General features: G+C 38.0%; 1 protein-coding gene across 5 annotated transcripts in view; it reads left to right on the forward strand.

Annotated features, from left to right (window-relative positions):
* The window catches only part of pcdh1b (protocadherin 1b), a 172034-nt gene that overhangs the window by 133716 nt on the left and 22162 nt on the right, over nucleotides 1–16156 (forward strand). The window contains exons 5-6 of one of the 5 annotated variants that reach the window (XR_010536439.2): nucleotides 11472–11670; nucleotides 12441–12951. The exons of 2 other annotated variants lie outside the window; for them this stretch is intronic. Coding sequence is in view for 2 of the 3 variants with exons in the window: in XM_065272986.2 (XP_065129058.1) it covers nucleotides 11472–11650 (179 nt within the window). In the remaining variant the exon portion in view is untranslated. Of the gene's footprint in view, nucleotides 1–11471; nucleotides 11671–12440; nucleotides 14538–16156 lie in introns of those variants that run through there. 2 more of the 5 variants (XM_065272986.2, XM_065272997.2) reach the window with 2 other exon arrangements.

A 16156-nucleotide genomic window follows, 5' to 3' on the forward strand; every position in this document is an offset into this window, starting at 1 on the left:
TGATAGAAGCACTGGGGACCCAGTTATAAACATGGAAAAAGTCAGATTTTCATGATATGTCCCCTTTAAGTGAAAAGTTAAATTCGACTATAAACATGAGTTTCAGTAATTGGCATTTGCTTTAATGACAGCATGCAATTAAGCTGGCATGAACTCCAAAAGATGATGATCCATGTTATCCCAGCATGACTTGAATACATTCCAAAAAGCATCTTGGGTAAATCCATGACACCAAGGAACTCACAAAAGCTGTCATGTATTTTCCGACTGGATAAGTGACATAAAATAGTGCCTAATCCTACATATTTATATTTTTTTATGTTTCTGTTTTGCCTTGACCGTTAACCTTTGACCTTTTTCAGGTAAATATCTGCTTTTCACCAAACTAGTGGAACTAGTTCAGCAATTGTCTGACATTCCAAGAACATTGTGTAAAAGTTGCCTAAAAGCATGAAAGTGTGCGTTTGTATGTGATGTTTTTGTTTCCTGGCCTTACCCTCTTCTCCTCTGTCTGGGCTCTGTAGCTCAGGGCATTTTAAGGTTGAGAGGGAACGGCTGAGACAGAATCTTAAGAAGTGAGATATTTGATTCTAATGTAAGACCATCTGTGGCTATTGATTTCTGTTTCTTTCCTCGGGATGAGTGGCATTTTTTAAGTCATTTTTCACCTCGGGCGATTAAGCTCACTGTGTCCTTTTTTCTGAATGCGGTATGTTTTTATGAAAGTGTCAATGTGTGTGCGCACGAGAGAAAGACAAAGAGTGCGTGGGGTTTTTGCTGTGCCTAGGAAATATAAAATATTTATAAATAGTTAAATATTTTAGAGTGCTAACACGTACGCAAGCACAAGCAAAAAATTCACGGCCCTAACCAATACCGTGCTTGAGTTATTGTGTTTAAAAGTGCTGATATCTCCTCCCAAGCCATTATAACAGATGCCGCCCAATTCCTATCTCGATTTAACATTATTAACGCTTTTGTACTCAGTATGTGGTAACAGTGAGTTTCTATTTTAAATGAAAGCATCTCAACAGGAAAATTGAGGTGGCTCTAAAAAGCTTGCAAGTTGCCAAACTCGTTCACAAAAAATACACTTGTGTATATATAAAAAAGCTTGTATACACAAGCAGAATCACAAGCAAAACTTACCGCATACTGAGTAAAATGTCCTTTAGTCCTACATGCGGTTAGGCTTACATGCTGCAATTCGTGCATTATATTCAAACTTCTTTAGATGTGGGCCAGGATGTTTCAGCCTTTGTCAGGCAGGGATTATGTTTTGGCACACCTTTATGGATTTAGGTTAGAAATAAACAGGTTAAAGAATAAACAAACAGATTAAAGCTCTTTTTGATGCTCCTAGCTACTGGCAAAGACAAAAAGCTCTTACATGTGTCTGTACGACTCTATTTGGGAGTCTGTCTGTCTGGCGGGATGAAGTCACATATAAAACACAATGTTTAGAGGGTCATTTCGACCTGTGGCAAGTCACCATCATTCTGGTTTATAGATGGAAGGCGTGGGGAGAAAAAGGCACAAACGCCCATCAAATCCACTTAGAGAATGAGCGGATAAGGGGACTAACTGGGCTCAGCTTTTGTTTGCCCGCTCCTGTGTGTCTGGATCCCGCTGCGATCGCTACGTAATCCCATCAAAGGCAGAGCATAGCCATCCCTGTATCTACCAGAAGGACCACTGATTATTGAATGGAAGATTAGGATTATGCAGGCAACAGATTGGAACAGATTGAAAGACTCCTATCCCCTCAGAACAAATAAATAAGTAATCGAAGAGATGAATAGGAATAGGAAAATAAATAAGGTGCATCGACATATGAAAGGAAAACTGAAAGCCATACGTTTAGAGACCAATGCTCCTTTTTAAATTTTGCAGGATGTTTTATGATTACTTACTGATTTTTGTAGATGATTGATTTCCACCAGCTAACTTGCTAGAAGGTCTTAGTCTAGCTGCTAAGATTCATTGAACTCATGCAGGGGGCTTAGGGTCCAACCAGCTCCAAATCCTGAGGATGGACAAAATATAATGAAAGATAGATCAAAAGATAGAAGCCTAGTCGCACAGTGTTGTTTATTTTTTTAGCGCCATGATATATAGAGATTGTTTTTCATGTGTTTCCTGTCTGGTACACTAGGTTGCAAGTTGCACATAAAAAATGTGAAAAATCTAAGCAAACTTAACATTGTAAAGGAAGCGGACACATTTTTATCGGTGGCATTGAAGGCTTTTCAGCCAAATTCATTTGCATACAGAAAACGGTTTTAAAATTAGTAATGTTAAATACATACGCGTGTTTATTTATTAGTGGCATGAATTTAATGGCCGGATTGTTTCCATGTTTGGTTTCAATCAACCTACTGTATATTGTATATATTTCATGCAAGTATTTCCCAGGATTTTTGTGAGTTTGTAATATAAAAGCTTAGTCTGAGCTGAAATCTGTCTTTTTTATTAAACAGGCCCTCATGCATTTGTATGTTACACGACCAGTACATAATGCCCTACAGATATTCTCTCTTGAGTGCAGCATGTTGTACATTCACTCATGCTGTCAATCAAAGCTGTCACCAAAGGCCATTTGTGAGGTCACACTGGAAGGCTTCATGCATCACCATTACTGCATTGCCTGTGGTTGCATGAAACAGACTCAGGTCAGAATAGGCGAAGCTTGCAGTGTCTACCGTCCTTTCCAATGAGACAAACAAAATCTACAATTCTACAGCTGCATAAAATATAAAAACTATGCTGCAAAACCCAACGCTTGTCTAATTCTCTCCTTTCTTATTCTTCTCCTCTCAATTCATTGCAATTATTGCACCCGTTTACACTGAAAATGACCGGTGCAACACGGAATGACAAAAATAGATTGCTTTCATTATAATCAATGATGCCATTGCAAGCAGATGGTGACACTGCGTTAGCCTTTTTGCTCCTTTTTCATTCTCACAGGATTTTCTGGCGGTCTGTTTTCTGTTCTCTTCTTTCTGCTGTTCTGTCACTTCTGTCTGGTGCCAGAAATGTAGTGGTCTTACATGTTTGTTCCTAATTGGTGCTAATCAAGACTAAAAGAGACTGAAAAAGAGCAACTTTCTATTACAAAGAAAAATAATATTTGATCACTATCAAACTTCCATGCATTCACCTTTTCCTGATTATTTTTTGGGGGACGTCATGCGTCTGTGATCACACTTTATATATAAATGGATGTGGTTGTCAGCATGACAGGTTTGGATTGATATGTGATTATGCCCTGAGACCAAGTGTTCAGTATAGAATGTAGCTTTGAAGTTCATAATCCACAGGGAGGCAAAATGAACTCCCCTTAAACGTCTTTTCAACAAGACCCAGGACCGAACCCCCCTTGCCCATAAACCATTATGTTGGCTACTTCTCATTGGTCAGCAGTGGTCATGCTGGGTGGCGTCTGGCTACCTGCAGTATCTCTCACTGGCATGCCAGACCTGTCTCACATAATTCTCTCTACAGTACATTTCCCTCTCTCTTTCTCTTTCTTGGACACAGGCTGAATTTTGCACAGTTTAATGCAACACGGTATATCTAATAAAAAGCCAGAGGCCATGAGAAAGATCAATTCTATCCTTGCATCTTTATTTGTTTCCCTGATAATGATTATATTGTGCTGATCCAATACGAATCTGCATACATTAGGCTTTCTCTACAAAGTTTCTAGGAAGCGGTTGGCAAAGAGGGGTCTATACAAAGGATGAGTGAGTAACATTTATTAGCAAGCTTACAGCAGAATTGAAAACAGGGGGGTGACTTGCTCATGTGTCTCTCTCTTTTTCTCTTGCTTTATTGCACGCACACACACATACTCCCCCTCATAGGAACCGTGGGGTCTGATCTTGCCATGGGCACAGGGAATCGTGCTCATACTGTGGAAAGAGCCTGTGATTGTGGAGAGGTCCCATAATGCTCAGAGGCTGAACAGTGTATGCGCGCATGTGCGTATAGCCATACTAACACCCCTTAGGGGTAGAAAATACACATCACGGGTCAGTTACTGGCGCTGGAGCCCGACCACTCATCTGGAGGAATTGAGAGCTAGTGCTAGTCCAGGGAGATACTCGGCAAAAGTAAAAACCATAGTTTATGTCTGCATGACTCGACTTTGCGGCACTGATTTGTAAAAAATAAGAAATAGACCAATATATCCTTCGCTCTAACAATCCCACTACACATCATTTAACCAATTGACTAGGCCTAACCACAGGAAATGAAAAAGAAATAAATAAGTAGATCAAAGCTTTCAAGATCTAACCGAGGTTTAACCAGGTGTGTACTCTGTGTCTAGCAGCGGTCTTCACTGTAAACATTTGTTTTAACAAGAGGCAACAGAACGCACAGCTGTTACCGGAGCATGTCAGTTTAATGACCGATGCTAGCTCATGTGAAAGACGTCGATTTTATCTCCGTCAACAAGCAATTAGTTGCATTTCTCCCTCTCTCTCTCTCTCTCTCTCTCTCTCTCTCTCTCTCTCCTTCTTCTTTCATGATCAAAGAGTGTTTTTAAAGTCTGAGATCTGACGAGTAGAAATCAGTCACAGGAAGAAAACAGTCAGGCTGCATCCACCTGCAGATTTCTGCTATCAACAAAACAAAAAAAAAGGGGGGTTTTGGCTGATATGCATTGATGCTTTAAGGCGATAAAGGTTTGTAATAATGGTAATCAATATGAGTTTCTGAATGGGAAATCATGTTTTCACTACAGGGAGATATCCACCACTACCTCTCATGAATTATTAACGTCTATGTACAGTAGTATTTTTACAAAAGTTTTTATTTGGTTGTTTTCCAATAGATAGCCTACACACATATGGGTGATTCTCACAAAATCCAGATTTAGAAGGTGTCCAGCATCCGAATTTGTAAAAAGTCCTTGAAGCCAATTTTTTTTGCATATATAGGTCTGAACTTACTATAACCATTATTTTTAGAGGATTTAAAAAATATTTCCTATAGAATTATTACATTTTTTTAGATTATCATTATCAAAATGATCATTACCGCAACATATTACATTAAATATATGTATTTACAAACTCATGTTTCGGTAATGAGAACTAAAAAGTTGTCTAGATACTATGACAAACAAAATTTCAACTTTTATCTGGAGAGAAAAAAAAAGAACTGCTTACCTGGTACCCATCTTGAATGTCACAGTCAATTATGTCTCTTCCAACTATTTTTTTTAAATGTTAGTTCCTTGAGGGCTTAAACAATGATTGAAATTTGTTGCGAAGGATAAGAAAATTGGTCTTTTTGGACACATTTATATTCCTTATTGTCTCTACATTTACCAATGATCACAAAATACCACATGTTTCTTTACTATAAATGTTTATAGTATAACATGCACTGAAGCTTTTCATTTTTTAGATTTTTTTAATTATAAATATTTTCATCCAGTCATGGACACGTTGCGGTAATGAAAATGTTCCCCTTAAATGTGGAAAAACAATAAAATTGGTTTGTATGATGTAATTTTAAATCAATGTGCAAAATAGTACATGAAGAGATGTTTGTAACTTTATGCTTCTTATTTTGATACTCTTTGCATCTTTTTTTATCAAAATGTTTCATGACACTTCATAAATCTAATTTCGTGAGAATCACCCACATACATTTATGCATTTGCCAGATTATTTTATCCAAAGAGACTTAGGGGTATCGTTTAATAGAGGTATAATCAGTATGTGTTCCCTTGGTTTGAACCCATGACCTTTTGCGGGGCTAATGTAATGCACTGCCACTGCTTTGTATCGTAATCCAACTGCTTTCTTAAATTATGAAATGAATAGTCCATACTTAATTTTATCTGGATTTTAAAAAACGAATTGTATATTTGATATGAACGTTAAGTTCTTAACTTATTTTAAGTTCTAAAAATTAAGTTATTCAGTGAATTTTAGCATAAAGTATGCTCGCTATGGTACCCTGAATTTGGCACGACATCAGATTTAAACAGCTCTCGTCCATCAACGCTTAATCCATAGAGATGGAAATAAAAGCATGCCGAGAAAATGAGAGGGAGTTACGGAGAAAAACACGGGCGATGAAGAGCACTAGCTAAGAGGATTAATAGTCATACGTTGGCATGGAGACTAAGTTGGCCACACTATTAGACAACCTAGCCTTTATTGTGTCTGATGAGTAAAGTGTCGTCTGAAATATCCAAAGAAGGAAGTGCAGAAAGAATAAGATAGAAAAATCCGTGAACCACTCCAGCGGTCTGTGAAGTCTAAGAAGTCAGACACGTCTTTTTTAGATCCGACGCTTCGACAGTTACAGATTTTTTCTCCTCCCTTTGTCTGCCGTCTGGAACTTTAAACAGTCACTCACTGTGCTTTTGTCTGTTTGCCGGATGGATCCTCTGACATCATGACTGTTACAGCCGAGCGGTCTTCGATGGAGTACTGGTGCGCAATCTCAAACAGGCCCAAGCAGCACCCTGTATCTTATATTGAACACTTTACGAATCTGCAATAGGGTTTGTAAGGATTTTACAGTCATTAAAAAGAGTGTTTCTGCAACCGTGGGAGGGTTTTTGCCCAGAGGACTTTTCGAAAATATAATGTTAGCATGATTTCTTTTACCACATCATCCAATTATGTTGTGTTTGATAGCATTCTGTTGTGGAAGGAAAAAAAGCGTTTTTTTTTTATAAATTGGCAGACGTGTCTTGTTAAGGCTAATTTCATTCCTAGCATTTTATGCATCATAAACTTGCACAATTAAATAACATTTTTACATTTTTTTACAGTCTTTTTTTTACAAACAACCTGATTGAAAATGCTTTAAAAAACCTTTTGACTTACAAAGTTTATTGGCATCTGTATAAACATCTATTTTATAAAACACCCATTAGTGTCACAATATAAAAAATCTTTGACCAAAGAAAAAGGCTAAACCTGACTGACAGACAGGTCGTCACAACAGCTGCTGTGCCCTGTGTGGTGCCAAGGGTGACTCCCCTCTCTCGGGCACCCTCCATGGTTTCTGGCAGACAAACCCAGCCTTACACATATTAATACTGACACACACACGTACGCTGTTACGCTCTATCCCACTTATACCTGGTACCCTTACTGTGCCTAAATGACCCATGCTGGGTGTGTGGGACATGCACACACTCCATGTCCAACCATGCTGAGTTATCTTACTGTGTGGAGATAATAACAAGCCCTGCCTGTGCAGATGACCCTCAAACTTCACTGGACTATACTTTACATACTTTACATATTTTATAAAGAATCTACTACAGGCAACAAAGAGTTTGCTGTATGTCTGGACAACCGAAGGACTTTTGCTACTGTAATGGTGTCAAACCAGAGTTAGCAAAGCATCATAGTTCATTTTTCAGACAGTAGATTGTCTATAGGCTCAGACTATATAAATCAGTTCGCCGTCTTATAAATTTGCCGTTGCCATGACACTTCTGTCACCATAAATCACGGTTAGTCATCCAGCCGTTGACACCAAGCGGAGGATATGGAGATGTTGCGAGAGCGGCACTTTGTTGTCGCATACTCAGACCGAGACAGTTTTATTTACAGCTGTCTGATGATGAGCGCCTCAGTTATGATTGCTGGACGACGTGAATAACGGCCATAAGAAAATAGACAAATGGTGAAATAGATAAATAAAGACATAACAATAAGGCGTCAGCCTAAATATGATCACATTTGTCGGGCAGACGGCAATGAAGCATTTATCCTCTTTCTGAATTGAGAATGAAAGTCGACCCCGCATGCCAAATTGTCATTATTGCAATTTTTGACTGACAGCTTAGTTGTGTTACTAGGGTTCCGACGGACTTTTTGGTTTGCCAACAAAAGCGGATGCAAAAATGTTAATAAATAAACATAGAGGAGGAATTTATCTCCTTTATTTTCTTTGCTTTAAATTCTAGTATGCTCAACAGATAATAAGCAAATCATACTGCCATCTCGCTCTCTCTCTCGCTTGCTCTCTCACTCCCTCGTTCTCCCCCTCTCAATTTATACCCTATCCCTCTCTTTTCACGCTGTTTGGTGTGGGATTAGAGCTCTTGAGCTATGTTTAAATGGTGTTTATGCAAATAATCACTAGCCTCAGCACAATTATTTAAAGTGCTAACAAAAGAGAAATGCATCTCGCTCAGCCTGACAGAAGTCACACTCCCACTCACTGTGGCCATCTGGCTGCGATGCAACACACTTTTACTTTGCTGGTTTAATGTTTGATATTTTTGAACGATGATCTGTTGATTATCTCCGTGTGTCACCATTGTTAATCAAAAGGTTTGGGGCCTGCAGTTCGTGAATTTATTTTGGTCTTATTTTTTTAGAACATAGCATTTATTAAGATGTCTAATTTAATAGCCCTAGCAGACCTTGTATAGAGATTTCTGGAACTGGGGCTAAACTAATGTGTAATGTTGCCAATGTCTAATATTAACACCTGCTAAGTGCCAAATGGAAGAAAAATTTGGTTTTGGCAATTCGGCGGTTGGTAACTTTATTAGGAGATCTATCTTTTTTAGCTGTCATTTCCTATAATCCTACTTTCTGTTAAGAAAGCTAAAAGAATATACAAAATACATCCCCATACAGGACAACTATAGTTTTAAAACCTAATATATACAAAAATTTTTGAATGATTAGTAATAATGTTATATATGTAGAAACTTAAATCTTTACAAGTTACCTCGTCAATTAAGACTAAAGATTTGCATAAAAGATCATTTTTATGTTAATCTGTAATACCGCTATTATCCACTAGATGGATAATCTGGCACTAACCCAATTATGAGTTAAATACGTTCCTTAATAATAGTCATATATCTGATTATAAATAAAAAATGCAGATTTTTTTCATATCATGTTAGACTGTAATGTTATTATTATTTAACGGCTCGTTGGAATGCTTGATTCTGATTGGCCAGTTGCGACATTTGCAGGTTTTTTATTCCAAGATTTAAAAATAACTGTTTAAAACTAATAGGGCAATGAAACCCAGATGCTGCAAACAATTTTAACAGGTACAGATTAATATTACACAAAAATGTAAATATTAATATTGAGGACCCGCCAGCGGGCCGAAAACTACATCAAATTTTTTGGAAAAAAGTTGTAGAGCACATAATTGTCTGTAAAATAAGACCATTTGTATTAATTTACTTCAAAGTATGTGGGTAGATAACTCTTTTAAACCATATAGCGTGTTCATAACATTTAAACGTTATATGGGTTTTCCTCGCGGAAGGTCCACATTGCTTAAAAATGAGCTCATAAAATATTTCAAATCAATATTTAATGTTCCTTACACTCTAAATAAATTGGTGCTAAATACCACTAAAAGCTTGTAATCATATGGGAACCTTTTTAGCGCTATATATAGCACATATAAAGCACCTATGAAGAACCATACGGGGTGATATAGCACCACATATGGTTCTATATAGCACAATAAGGTTCTACACAGGTGCTACACAGGTACTACATAGGTCCTATATGGCACTTAAAATGGTTCCCCCATGATAACAAGCCAGTGAACCACTTTTAGTGCTATTTAGCACCATTTGTTTTTAGAATGTACCTTACTTATTAAGTAAATAACCATGTAGGAAACAAAATAATGTATAAGCAGTCAAGTGTTATAAAATATGTAAATATCGTTATTATAGCATTTTATTTTCTATATAACTTATTGAGCCTAATCAAATAAAAGAATAAGCATGGAAAAATCATAATAGCACTATATAACTTTTCTGATAGTGAGTCTGAGCACAATAAAATCTCCCAGTAAAGTCTGGAGTCTAAACCCAAAACTGCTAAGGTGACTCTTGAGTCTTCCATTTGCAAGCTCGAACCTCATTCTAGAGGTGCGAGTCACTGGAAGGAAGTGTAGAGGAAGGTGGTAAGGGGTTGGAGGAGGCGGAGGGCTCCTGTGGAACAAACAACAACAGCGCATCACGTCAGGAGGTAACCTCTGACGCAGGTGCTCGTGGGAAGGTGCTAAACGGGTGCAGTGGCAGGCTGAGCCTCATTAGTCCCAGATGCTGCCCGACACACTCACGGGCCTGCATATACACACTCCGACAGATGTCGAGGTGGCAGAGGTGAGGACCGGGATTGGGGAGGGGCTCTTGTCTCAGTGATTAGATCTGAGAAAACAGCTTGAGCAAGGCCACTAAAAGCCATGGCGGATGCACCTGAAGTCCTAAACTACTGAATGTGTTTATGCATTAGCACATTTGCCCATAAAACACAACTTGTTTTCATTATAATGGAATTATGGTCTTTATAATTCAATTGCTGTCCTCAGGTATCTGTGCATTACCACACAGTGTTTTATAATGTGTTTCCTGGTCATGGTTGTGATTAAGTATTTAGACCCGATAAGTTGCCGTGTCTACGTTGTGTCCAGAAGCGCTTGCCTTCCCTTTTTTTCCTTGCTGTCATCGCTCCAATTTCTCTTTTAATAAATTGGCACCCCTGCCTAAAATAAAATAACCCAGCAAGCAATTTTGCATTTAAAATCATCTAATAGCTGTCTAAACACAGCCTGGATGTCTAGCGCATCTATTTGAGCTGTCAATGAAAATGTTAAAGACAGCCCTAAACAGATAGTCTAACAATAGCCCAAAAATAGATAAAGTAAATAAATAAAACCAAACACATTGTAATCAATGTTGACTTTGCTTACATGATGTAAAAGGTTATTTTGACGTTGCCAAATGCAAGTTTATTCATAGCCAGACTATATTGGGTCTATAGTTAAGCTAGATGGTGAAATGACGGCTGTCAAAAATATGTGGTGCTGTTTGTTTAAGCTGCTCAACACAGCAATGTAGCAGCACTACTTTTTTGCTCAACTAGCATTAGTGTTTTTTGCAATTCCATGTGGTGCCACTAGTGGCACTAACATAACACAGTGCACTTTCAACATAAAAAGCCTAAAGAACATCACACACAATCTATAAAAGTGACATATAGTTTATACGCATAATTTCCAAACCTAACACCTGCGTATCTGAAACGATGGCTCAGCAAACAAGCGTCCCTGAATACAAAGCCAGTGCATTGCATTTAATGCAGTGATAAAAAGTATGTGTCTGTATTAGTGACACAGGGAATCCGTAAGGCGAGCACTGGTCTCTGGACAGATTGCAGCAGCTGGTGTTTGTGTCAGTGGGTACAGTGAGGCAGTGGCTGAAACTGTTACCGTGCAGTGCCTCATTGCCTACTGATGAGATGAAATGTCAGTTGCATTTCTCCTGCTGATCTGCACCCGGTAGGCAAGCTGTGCCTACTGTGTGCGGAGTCTGTGTCCTAACATTGTAAGAGACCTCTGGATCAGCCGTCGGCTATAAAAGCAGCGTGGACCAGCATGAATGCTAGTGGAAAAATATTGTAGTTGTTCTTGCTCTATTTGTGTAACAACAGGTGTATCGGAACAAGATGAAACAGCACTATCCTGGCAATGGTATTTTGGACTACGTGGAAACATTTTGGAGACTTTTTCATTTTTTCCCTGGACACATTTGGGCTATGGTGCTGTTTATTACAATGGACAACAGCATAAAAGCAACCAACAACATAGCCATCTGTGCAGCACTGTATAAGTGTGGTCTAAGGGGAGCAGGTTTGTTCACATCATTTCTAAATTAACTTTGCAGTAACACTGTTTACTTTTAAAAGTTTTGACCATACTGTGTGTGCATCATCTGAAGGAGATGTATTGTTTTAAAACTGAAAACAAAGTCTTAAAAGTTTTAAATTTTCACAGCAGGGAATAAATGCAATGATAAGCTCTGTTAAATAAAGCTCTAATCCTAAATTGTGAAAGGATAGAGCAGGTTTTTGGTCTTGCCCCCTTGCTCTTATGTTGTTTACTCATATTCGTCCAAATATATGTTTTAAAGGTAAAGTTCACCCAAAAAAAAGACAATTCTGTCATTATGTGTTGACTCTCATGTCAAGCTGAACCCATATGACTTTTTCGTCCATGGATCATAAAAGGGAATATTTTAAAGAATTGTGCTGGTCGCTCTTTTCCATGCAATTACAGTAAATGTGAGTAATGATTTTTCTAAGCTATGAAAAGACGTGGATTATAGTATATGGAGTCATATGGACCACTTTTATAGGCTTTTATGCTTGAAGCCTTACTATTTGCTGTAATTTTTATAGGGAAAATGCAACCAGTACAATCTTTTCAAAATGTTTCTGTTTGTGTTCCACGAAAGAAAGAGACTCATATGGCTTTGGATGAGATGAGCGTGAGTGAAGTTTTGGGTCAACTAATCCTTTAATTGCACTATTATTCCTTATTTACTTTATCAAAGAGATATTTTGCATGGAATGTATTGCGTTCCAGTACGTGAGTAGTAAGTCGTATCTATCCTCTTGTAGGTGCAGTAACGGGCGTTGACCGAGAGAAGGGGGCCGGCCAAAAAAGACTGCCTTAAACATTCTTCTTTTTCCAAAATGTTTTTCTCCTAAGCGTACTTTTTTGCTTTTTGCTCTGCTGAAGTAGGACAGAGCTTGCCTCTTGTCAAAGATTGCGATAACACATATCTCCTCATCTCTGAAATATATATAAAACTACCTTTTTTGTCGCACATAAGCAATGAGAAAACCAAATGGACAAACTCGGGAGCGGAAAAGCAGACTGAAAATTGTGGACGTGGGCGTCGTTTCGCTGATGTTTGTCAACCCAACCTGCCGTTTTTATTTTTCCTTCCCTCATCTATGGATCTACTCTAACTAATGGATTTAGGATATCTTCGCTTTCGCCTCTCCTCAACTGTGCATTTCTTCCCTTTGCTATGAACACTTTTGTATGGACTAGTACCTTTCCATCTCCTCCTATCCCTTTTGAACTCAGTCGGAGTCTTACTAACATTGTAATCATCCCGGTTTGGTAGGTATGTCTTTTCTGTCTGCCTCTTTTAATTTTCTCTACTTTCCTGTCCACCCTCTCCTTTATAATTTTTTTCTCTTTGTCTCCCTCTCTGTACCACAACCTGACCCATTCACTTCTCTAAAAAAGAAAAATCACCAGAGTACTTAATAGCTCCTCTTTAAAGGGCACATATTATTCCCATTTTTACAAGATGTAATATAAGTCTCAGGCGTGCCTAGAATGTCTCTGTTAAGTTTCAGCTCAAAATACCCCACATATTATTTGTCATAGCATGTCTAAAATGTCCCTATTTGGGTGGGAGCAAAATTATGCTGTTTTCATATGTGTACCTTTAAATGCAAATGAGCTACTGCCCTCACTTCCTAACCAAGAGACAATAAGCGTTTTCAGTTCACAATAGACCTGATTCCTGTGAATACAGTCTGAGACGATAGTATATTTAGCAGCGTTAGTGCTACACCATGCTAAAAAACACATTTAAAAAAGCTTTTTGGGTAAAATTAACCAGTCAGTCAGTGGCCATGGGCGGGGCTTCATCAGTGTGATGTCACATTAACAGAATAGTCTTACTTCGATTTAATGGGGATTAAAAAGGACGTAGTGGTTGGATTTTTTAATTGTAAGGTTGTTGTGTTCACACACTGCCAACACTAATTTACGTCCAAACACCTTGTAAAGTGGATTTTGGACCATATGTGCTCTTTAATGCACTTTGACCTCTTAACAAACACAGTGGCAGTATTTGTCTACCTTAACTTCTATGAGTCATTCTCATATCACTCCATTTAAAGGAGGGTATATTTTATATATACATATAAAAAAAATGAGATAAGACTGCATTGCAGCCTGTATCAAATCAACACTTTGCACTTTTTTCATTCTTGTATCCCCTCCAAAAGACTTTAAGTGAAAAGAGGCAAGATGAAAATTATCCTTAAATGAGAACATTATCTCATATTTTGGCGTCTGCAGATGCTTGAGCTCACGGACCCAAATGAAGCTCAGTGCCATAGAGTTTCAGTCGGTTCTTAATTAGATTGGGTGACTAACAGACTCCATTTCCTGCCTCTCTCTCTCTCTCTCACCCTTTCTCTCCCTCTCTCTCTCTCTTTCTTTGTAAAAGCATTGACCTCTTCGCCTCACACCAGTCAATGACTGTGCCACAGTGTAACGCACAACACCAAATACACATTTGCTTTTGAACTGAGGAGGTGTTGATGTGAATATTGTAGTCATTGATGTTCCCGCATCTGTACGTGAGGAGCACGTGTATATATATGTAAGTAGCTGATATCAAATGATGTTTATCGAATATAAATATATGGCACATTTACCTGACAGTATGTCTGTAATGTGAAGACATATCTTATGATCAAATATGGAATTTTTCTTCTCTGTGTGTCTGAGACAGTGATTACAATAACAATAGAGGGGAGGCTAGATTAATGTCATGGGTCATTTACTTACATTAAGCCAGTGATAGAGATTCTGTCAGCTAGGCAGACAGTCTAGCAGAAAGTGCTGTTCATGTGAATGTACTTTGTAATCAGCCATTTTTAGTACAATAAATTGACTTATCAACACCCGGTTGCTGTGTCTGTAGTTTCACTGCATGATTGCAGCCGATTTTGAATCAACACTGAGCCCTCCCCTTAAATAAAAGCACTGATGACATATGGTCAAATATAGGATACAGTTTTATAATCCTAATTTTGAGATTATGAACATCGAAGTTAGTTTTCACTGTTTTCATTTTTTGTGAATATTAAAAATGTCAAGGTTATATTTTCACAAAATGTTTATGACATTATGTAGGATTTTTTGTTGAAAACAGTCAATTATAGAAAATGTCTTTTCACAGGTAGGATCACATACTCTATATTTTTCTTCCTTTCTTATTGTTGAGTCATAGCAGTGATCAACAATATCTTATTTTCGCTCTCACAGACGATTCCAACAGAGGAACAACAACACTGCAAACATTTGCATGTCCGTACCCAAGGTGGTCAAGAATGTGACATTTATATTCTGCAGGAAAATCAGCAGTGCTATTATTACTGTTGGCCTTCTCTCTGAGAGCCGTTTGGGCTCAAAACAATATTGAGTGGATCATTTGGAGAAATAGGGAATAAGGATGTTTGTGTTTGCCTGTGTGTGTGTCAGGTTTTGCCTATTGTGGTAACCTAAACCAAATGTCCCTGTAAGGAGGATAGTAATCTGCCAACAGCCTTTGTGAGAAAAAAGCTTAAAGGGCCACTCCAATATTTTTGAAATTATGCAAATTTTCCAGCTCCCCTAAAGTGAAACATTTCATTCTTACCGTTTTGGAATCCATTCAGCTGATCTCCGGGTCTGGCTGTACCACTTTTAGCATAGCTTAGCATAATCCATTGAAACTGATTAGACCATTAGCATTGCGCTCAAAAATAACCAAAGAGTTTCGATGTTTTTCCTATTTAAAACTCTTCTGTAGTTGCATCGTGTACTAAGACCGACGGAAAATTAAAAGTGGCCATTTTCTAGACCGATATGACTAGGAACTATACTCTTATACTGGCGTAATAATCAAGGACTTTGCTGCTGTAACATGGCTGCAGGTGGCACAATGATATTACGTAGTGCCCGAAAATAGTCCCCTGCTATTGAAAGATACTAAGGGGACTATTTTCGACTGCTGCGTAATATAATTGTGCCTCCTGCAGCCATGTTACAGCAGCAAAGTTCTTGATTATTATGCCAGAATGAGAGTATAGCTCCTAACCATATCTGCCTAGAAAATAAATCGCAACTTTTAATTTTCCGTCGGTCTAAGTACACGATGTAACTACAGAAGAGTCAAGTTTTAAATAGGAAAAATATCGAAACTCTTCAGTTATTTGTTTACTAATGCTAATGGACTAATCAGATTCAATGGATTATGCTAAGCTATGCTAAAAGTGGTACCGCAGACCCGGAGATCAGCTGAACGGATTCCAAAACGGTAAAAATCAATTGTTTAACTCTGGAGGAGCTGGAAAATTAGCATATTTAAAAAAGTGGAGTATCCCTTTAACAAACATTCTAAACGATATCTTAATGAAAATCTAAAGATGCAGATCGATTTGTCTTGTGATCATTTTTAAGGATAGGGAACTAAAAATAGCATTGTCTAATTATAAAAATAGTCAATAAAACATCCCCACCATGGTAGAAAAGTAAACAT

This window comes from Paramisgurnus dabryanus, chromosome 16, assembly GCF_030506205.2.
Source record: "Paramisgurnus dabryanus chromosome 16, PD_genome_1.1, whole genome shotgun sequence".
Classification (NCBI taxonomy): Eukaryota; Metazoa; Chordata; class Actinopteri; order Cypriniformes; family Cobitidae; genus Paramisgurnus; species Paramisgurnus dabryanus.